Below are 8,587 nucleotides of genomic sequence, written 5' to 3'. Positions count from 1 at the left end.
CACTTTTTCCCACCTAAAGTCCAACTTTCCTTTACTCACCATTAAACTCCCTCAATTCCCAAACTGGTCAAACTCAACAAATTCTCACCAAATTCTAATTAATTAATTAATCAGTTACCACTAACCCAATTAATTAGCACAAAACACCACAAATACCTTCACCGGCCAAACATATCATATATTCATAAAATAATTATTTAAATAAAATATTCAATTCAATTAAATAAATAATTAAATAGGAGAATAATTAAATCGGGGTATTACATGTGTCACCCCTCCTACATCTTTGGATCATAAGAAGATTATTAAACTACTTCATAATCACTAGACCTGATACACTAGACATGATGTTGTAATATTTTGGAGCTGGCACAAGTGATGCCCAACAGGAGATAGAGGACACCAGAGGATGTCATATCGAATTTGGATTTCAGGATAAGCTACAGAGATACCACCTGGATGTGGTAGTTAAGGCAGACGATGATGATACACATGTTGTATATCGTAGAGTATGTGCGTTGAGGTTATACCTAATGTATCTGGTTGGCACATCCATATTTGTGGACAAAAGTGTATACTATGTCAATGTCGTCTACCTGAGATAATTCATTGACTTGGAGATGATTCATGGGTACGACTAGAGGGCCTCTTGTTTGGTTTACCTCTAGCCCAAGTTAGGTGAAGCTTGTATATGGAATATTAGACATATGACAACAAGCAACACCCTATTTACCGTAACATATTTGCACTTTTACTGTTATTAATATTTCATAACACTTGTGTTACAGTGTTACTAATATTTCATCTGAACCATTTTCAAGAATGGATTCTTCAGCACTTTCCACGTTTCTGCGGCTGAGCATATGTGGATGACTACACCGAGATTTTGCCACATGTCTGCTCCTTCATCCCGCTCAGAGGGAATCAGGCGACTAAACCATTTTGTTTATATTGATTGCATCACGTTAGATGATATAAACTTCACATTATGCGAGGATCAGCAAGAGACACACCCATCCGTTGAGACATACTTCTACTCTTGATGGTTGGCTTGTGGGTCACGATCGATGTATCCATATCTATTTGAGTGAGTAATGCGTCTTTTTGGATATCTGAAGGGTATTCATAAAGCCCTCACCGTTGTTGCTCCTCCCACAGTCCGCCACATAAATGTTGATGAGATGTTTGAGGAGTACCATGATCATCTGGTCTTAAAGGATGTACTTAATGTGTTATCTCCTCACCAATGGAGTATCGTATATAGTTACATCCAATGGTTTTTTAAATTGTCACATTGTTACATGACAACGGATGGAGAGGGATATCCATCTAGGTTAGTTCATCAGAAAATATTATAATAGGAGCATGCTAGGGTGAAACATAAAGAGATCATAGTTTCAAAAAAACACTGATGGGAGGGTCATTGTAGAGACCATGATAGCCGAGGCACGACATACCTTACAATACCAAAACAGAAGAGGAACCCGAGAGTTATAGATATATCCAACAATTTTTCTTTGTATCTTATATTGTTTGCATTATTAATTAATATATGGTATTTTGATTAAGTTATATAAATGTATCTTTAATTGAATAATAAATTATATATATACTTATATTTTAACATTTATTTGATATTTTGTGAACAATATGATTTGCATTTAAACTTAATAAACACATTATAATCTCTTCTTCATTTCAGCCGGGCCAAACCAATTTTTGCATTTTTTTTAAAGATGTGTCCGAACACTCTTTAAAAATATCAAATAAAAAAATTATTTTTTATAAAAATTAATTATTTTATTTTCTAATATATTGGGGCCTAGTTAGCATTTCTCTATTTTAAAATCAATACAAGAAACCAAAAAAATCTGCAAAAAGTACTAAATGCCCTTAGCATCATTCAGAAATGGCAATACGTAACCCGGCCCCACACCACACCCATCGGGATTCGCGATACCCAAACAAGTCCACAACAGTGGGCCCCACTTTCCCTTCTTTTTGTCCACCGTTTCATCTGAAAGCGAAACGCTCTCCACACACTCCCACTTCACTCACTCAACATAACGCCCTCTTTGCCTCCCACTTTCTCTTTCTCTCTCTTCCCTTTCCCTATACCAACGTAAGCACATTTTTTTTCCTCTCCTTTTCCTTTTTCTTTTCCTCCATAAAAAAAACACGCGGCACATAAATACAAAAATTAAATACAAAAATCAAAAACAAAAATTAGTTAATTAAAAATATATATACGTAAATGAACGAAGAAGAAAGAATGAAAATGATTATGGAAGATTATTATTAGATTAGATTACTCCATCCAAACAGTGCCTTCATTGCAATTCTTTACTTCGCTTTTAAACTACGTGCGTTTTCTTTTCTTTTCTCAATTACGTTTCGTATCTTAATCTTCCTCGTTCAAAATCGTTTTCGTTTTTTTCTTCTTCTCTTTTCAGGTAATCTCTTACATTTTCTTGATTCCTTAGAATTTCTCTGTATTTTACCATTTTAATGCCGCATTTTCTTAATTTAGTTGTTAATTTAGTTGTTAATTATATAATCGCTTTTGTTCTTGAATCTGAAATGTGAGTTTTGTTTGTTATTGTTAGTCGATGAAGAGTTTCTGTTTTTGTTCTTGTTAAAACTGCTTTTTTCTAAGCCAAACAAGGCCTTACCGTGGATTTTCAGTTTTTTTTATTAAATCGGTTTATATCGATTTGTGAGCTTGTGTAGTGTAGAGTATTAAAATTTAGAAATCCGTCGTTTTCGTTATTAATTAACTGGTATATATCATAGTCATTGTTTTGAGTATTTATTTTATGTGTACTAGTAGTTTAGTGTACTAGCTATTGATTTATAGGGTTTTGTTTTGGATTTGATTATTGTTAGTGGAATTGATTCAGTCAGATTTGGAAATAAAGTTTAGGTAATGTTTTAAATATAAGTCGGGTAAAGGCTGTTGCGGCGCTGAATGCGGTAGTCCCGATGTGAATTAACTACAATTTGTTATTTTATGTGGACTAGTAGTTTAGTGTACTATTGATTGATTTATAGGGTTTTGTTTTGGATTTGATTATTTTTAGTGGAGTTGATTTAATCAGATTTGGAAATGAGGTTTAGGTAATGCTTTAAATATCTGTCGTGTAAAGGCTTTTGCGATTTCGGTCGTTTGAGGTGTTGCGACGCTGAATGCGGTCGTCACGGTGTGAATTAAATACAATTTTTTCTTTTGTTCTTTAATATATAAACGGTGAATAGTGGTATCCGTATCGGTATTTGTTGATATAGTTTTGTTGCGGCCGTTTTGGCAGATGCTGACTGTTTTTTAAAAGCTTGGGTATATATCATCACTTCATTCATTGAATTAAAATGTTAGTTGAATTAGAAACTGTAAGGTTTTGTTAAGGTTTATGTGTGTTTCCTTTTTGTGCAATGCATTGAATTATTTTCTCTTTCACGTGGCTTTCTGCCATATTCTTTATAGACAAATGTCAAAATCATGTTTCAATGTTTTCAGCATCAATGTTTCTGTTTTTGTTTGGTGCAATAGAAAAATGGCATAGCCTTTATTGTTACCAGATTTTTCCTTCATTAATTGTTTGATTGGTTGTTGATTGTGTCATAGGTTGTACCTAGATATTCACAAACCCTTATTTGTTTTTTGAGTTTGTGTTGAATTTAAATACTAGAAAATGGAGAGTGTTCTCTGTTGAGTTGTAGCATTTTACAATGTTGTACAAATTCTTTTGATGAAATTGTGAACATGTTATGACAGATAATTGCTTGTGAGTGAACTGTGAAGTTTGAGGGGTTGTTGTGCCATGCCAATCAATTTACAGCCTAGTAATGAATTTATGGTACCTTCTGAGGACATGGTATTTGGATTTGAATTCAAAAAGCTCGGCTCAAAACGGCATAGCAGTTCGAAGATAGCTAAAGAAAGTTCTGCATTGCCACAGTTAAATCGGAGTACGAACGCAAAGGGTGCAGATAAGTTGAGGTCAAAGAGTGGTGTTGGTCCACAATGCAGTGATCTCAAACAGAAAGCAAAGCAGGATGCGGAAGGAAACATTCGCAACAGGGAAACTGCGAAGAGAAGTGGAAATAGACGTGATGAGCTTGTAAAACACATGTCTAATTTGCCAGGTTATCTCCTGCATAATGATAGATTGGAAAATGTTCAAGAGAAAGCATTCAATGTCGGTGTTCTAGATTGGTCTCGACTCGAGAAATGGAAGCACAAGCATATACCAGAAGAACTAACTAATCATTTCACATCTGTCAATAGAGGTGAATCATCATCAAGAATAGTCACTATATCATCCCTCAGTGCTGGTGGAAGGGAAAAACTTGACGACACAAAAAGTTTGCGAGATTTCAGACCGACCAACAAGGAATCACTTCCTCAAAGTAGCAAACTTCCCTTTGAGAATATCGAACAATTAGAATTTTCTAGAAGTGGAACCAAGAGCATAGGAAATGAGCAGAGGAGGAATGGCAGTATTAAAAGAACTTTAGATGCTGGAAACTCTGCATCAAAATCAAGGCACCACAGGGTCTCATCTTCTATTCCTTGTGAAAATGTAAATGGTAAGAATAAGGATGATGAGTACTACCACAAGAAAAAAGAGAGAAATCGCAAGTCCAGCTGTGATATGATACAGTCATCAGTAAAATCAAAAGGCAAAGGGGCATCATTTAGTTCTAAAAAAATGAGTTCTGACAACAATGAGTCCAGGATAAAGGTGAATCGGTTGCTGGAGCCAGGTTCAGACAATAGTTGTAAAAATGACCATAGCAAGCCAAGTAATATTGTGCTGCTCTATCCTCATGAAACTCCCGACTCAAATTCTTCAGATGATTTTCGGCTTTCTGAATTCAGAACATCATCAGATGAAAATTGTCCAGAATCAAGCCGAAGTAGTTTATCATATGTTTCCGTTCCTGAGGAGGATTACATTGGCAATGTAGGTCCTGAAATTCGACGTTCAAGTGGACGCCGTTCAGTGGTTGAGGATACATCTTTTTTTGGATCAATGCAACACAGCGTTAGTACTGATCTTGGGATGAATCTTTGTTCTGTGGTTTCAGAGAAAATGCCTGGTATGCAATCTGAAGCTGCTTGCTTTGAAAAGGATGTGTTAGAAAATAGGCTGAGCATTCAGTCTGCTTTCAGTAATCTGATTGAATCATTGGACCAAGAAACTGCTGAGCTGACTTCTCAGAATGGTGTGAATCCATCATCCCACAACCGTCGGTTTAGCTTCAGCTTAAGTCGAATCGGCAGAAGTTTCAGTTTCAAGGAAGGCCCCGCGGTTTCACAATTTGGTTCTAAGTATGTTTGTTCAAAGTCTGGTCCAGTGACACCTGAATCTTCTATTCGTTGGGATAATTCAAGCAAAGAAAAGACGAATAGTCAAAACAAAACAAGATCAAGTCCTCTCAGGAGGTTATTAGACCCTATAATGAAGTATAAGGCGGCATCAGATACACACCATTCAGGTGAAAGCAGTCAGAAACAAAAGGGAAGAATGAATTCCGTCAGTTTCAGGAGTATTGGTCTTAAAAAATCGCTTCAGGATGGTAAGGGCAAGGTATCATCAATCCAAGGTCTCTTGCAGCTTACAGTAACGAATGGCATGCCTTTGTTTAAGTTTGTGCTCAATGACGATAGAAAGATTTATGCTGCTACAAAGAATAGTTTAGCATCACAGGAGAAGAATGATTTAGGCTGCTGTTTTACATTCTACTTGGTGAATGAAATTAAGAAAAAGAGTGGTGGATGGATGAGTCATGGAAATAAAGAAAAAAGTTGTGGCTATGCATACAATCTCATAGCTCAGATGAAATCTTCTACCTCCAAAATCACTGAAGCAATCAATCAGAACTCCAAGAGACAGTGCATGGTTAAAGAATATGTCCTATTGGGTGTTGATGTCAATCAGACGGATCAAGCACCCCCAAAGTTCATACCGAGCATGGAGCTTGCTGCTGTTGTTATTGAGACATTGTGTGAAAAGTTGAGCAATGAACGGATTCATAGTGATTATAATTTGCATGAGAAGAAGTGCTTGGCAGACGGAATATGCTTGTGCAGGTCAGGAGAAAATGATATCTCGTTTAGCTCTACAGTTATACTTCCAGGTGGTGTACATGGTTCACCAAACAAAGGTGAACCTTCATCGTTGATCCATCGATGGAAAACTGGGGGATCGTGTGATTGTGGAGGTTGGGACATTGGTTGCAAACTCCTTGTGCTTCACGAGCAGAACCCGAGTTCAAACATCCAGAGAACTTATAAACCTTACCAGGATCGTTTCCAGCTTTTTGTTCAGGTATATAGCTTTTACATTCTATACTTGATGGCATGCTTTGTATACATTTATAGATATTGTGGTATGTGGATACCCTCTTTTACACATGGTTATCACGGCTTTCAGGAAGGAGCTGAGCAAGAAACGCTCATTTTCACTTTGGTGCCATTGAAGAATGGATTCTACTCAATTGATTTCAGTTCAACAATCAGTCACTTGCAGGCATTCTTCATTTCTGTTGTTTTATTAAGCAGCCGGAAACAACCGGGTTCCTTGGAAATCGGTAGCATGAGAGAAGAGATCCTCAAGGAATCAAGTTCCAATAATAACAGTAGCAGACATCATGGGAAAACACCTATGAAGTATACTCCAATGCCACCTCTTTCCCCTGTTGGCAGAGTTTAAACCCGTGTCGTTAAATAGCGGCGCTATAGCACTATAGTATAGTGGGATTTGAACAAAATTGCTATTGTTCCACGATACACTATTTAGTATAAAATGTAGTCAAATAGCGGGCTATAGCACTGCTGCGTAGCGGAACTTAAACAAACCGTTTTTTTTACGCGATCTACAATGACACTGGTTTGAAGAGATTTTTTCATAGGTATTAGCTGTTAAGATCTTCAAGTAGTTGAGGAATAGCTAGCTAGTTAATAGCATTGCAAAAACAGTATATATGTTGTTCTTGCAATTGGATCGTTTCGTTACACTTTTCTTTTACCACTTACCTTTATACAGGGGCAGGAAAAAATGCTATTGTCAGTTTCTCTTTTCCTTTTTCAGTAAAAAGAAAGTGGGAAAAACTAAGTCTAAGGACTTTCGATGCGCAACTTTCTTCTATTTCACCTTCATTTATGCTGTCTGGTATAATAAGAAACAGTCCAATCAGAATACCTTGGTGTTGCAGAAAACAGTGTGCTGATTTTACTCTTGGTCATTGTATAAAACAAAATGTAAATAAATAAAAATAGCAGAGTTATCCTCTCCATTACTTGAACAAAGAAAAATCAGAAATGTTTGCTAGCCAGCTCACTGGAGATTATTGGCATGGGGATAAATTGAAGTGTATACTATGCATTGACTAAGTTTTAACATGATTACAATACTTGTCACTGAAAATGTTTGCTCTCAAAATTGACTGTTTGATCTCAAATGTTTGGTTAAACATTAGTTTTTGTTTCTAATCACATATATAATTATGCATTACAACATTTTTTTCTTAAATATATGCATAACAACATATATTTAAGAGTTTAAGATCACATAGCTCATATTCGGAGATATATTTTAAAGTAGATATTGTGAAGACAATTTATATGTTGTGGAATGGAGAAAGAGATGGCTATTTTTCTTCTAAAAAAGAGTGAGACTATCCAATCTCTTATTATTTATTTGTCCTTTGTATGAATAAATGTCCCATAAGATAAGTGAAGCTGATAGTGATGGAGAACAGATGAGTTGTGTTGTAGAGGTTTTGAACAAATTTTGATATCTCATGCCAAAGAATTAGCATCGAAAAGACTAATTTTTAGTTCTATAAAGTTACTCCTGAGCACTCTAGAAGGAAACTCCTTTAGCTATGAAGCTTTAAGGAAACCAAGGAGATTTGCGTGTTAGGGGGCTGCGGTCTAGAGAATGGTGAATAGACCCAAATAAAATTGAACCGTCTTTTTAAATAAAAATTATCATAGTGTTTTTAAAAATTGCGAGCGAAAAGTTTGATGCGAAAATATAAAAATTATATTATGCAAAATTTCGATCACGGTAATTTTAAACTGTTTCACAATCATTAAAGATGAATATGATGAAATACTAGATATTCAATTGATCCGATTATATAATCCACGAGATATGTTTATACAATGATTCAATATAGAGAATTTTAACCTCAATTGTTTCTCAGAATATTAATAACCTATTCAGCTCAATAAGATATTCAATTCTAACAAAACTTAATACTTATCTAATAAATCGTTATCAATTGAATCAACGATAACTTCCATTAGAATTGAAATACCGAGATTTATAGTGCTTCGGCGTTCGTCTTCGCTTTGCCTACGTGCATTCTACAATGTCTTCCCATTAGAATCTGCACTATTTCTTTTATTTAACAAATATTTCAAAAGTTCATACAATCACCGATCCACAATAAAGTTGGGAAAATTAAAATCTTTTATCTGGATCTTAACTTGTATATGCGTAATATCAAACTCTTCTACGTAATCTTTACTCATTAACGCTTCTTTAATCTTCTAGTATCACCAATATGCTTCAAG

At 35.5% G+C, this 8,587-nt stretch overlaps 1 protein-coding gene across 4 annotated transcripts; it reads left to right on the top strand.

Annotated features, from left to right (window-relative positions):
* Window positions 1-2,048: 2,048 nt before the first annotated feature.
* LOC127107859 (uncharacterized) lies at window positions 2,049-7,202 on the top strand. 4 transcript variants are annotated; one of them, XM_051045202.1, is made up of 3 exons: window positions 2,049-2,122; window positions 3,773-6,332; window positions 6,438-7,202. In XM_051045202.1, exons 2-3 carry the CDS (start codon window positions 3,819-3,821, stop codon window positions 6,714-6,716), a joined length of 2,793 nt encoding a protein of 930 aa, XP_050901159.1. In that variant the 5' UTR covers window positions 2,049-2,122; window positions 3,773-3,818; the 3' UTR covers window positions 6,717-7,202. The 4 variants fall into 4 exon arrangements, with proteins under 4 accessions (XP_050901159.1, XP_050901157.1, XP_050901156.1 ...); XM_051045200.1 differs by lacking the exon at window positions 2,049-2,122 and adding an exon at window positions 2,224-2,363; XM_051045199.1 differs by lacking the exon at window positions 2,049-2,122 and adding an exon at window positions 2,258-2,453.
* The last annotated feature ends 1,385 nt before the right edge of the window (window positions 7,203-8,587 follow it).

This window comes from Lathyrus oleraceus, chromosome 7 (assembly GCF_024323335.1).
Source record: "Lathyrus oleraceus cultivar Zhongwan6 chromosome 7, CAAS_Psat_ZW6_1.0, whole genome shotgun sequence".
NCBI classification, from domain to species: domain Eukaryota; kingdom Viridiplantae; phylum Streptophyta; class Magnoliopsida; order Fabales; family Fabaceae; genus Lathyrus; species Lathyrus oleraceus.
Note: the sequence above shows the minus strand (reverse complement) of the source record. Positions and strands in the feature narration are given on the sequence as shown.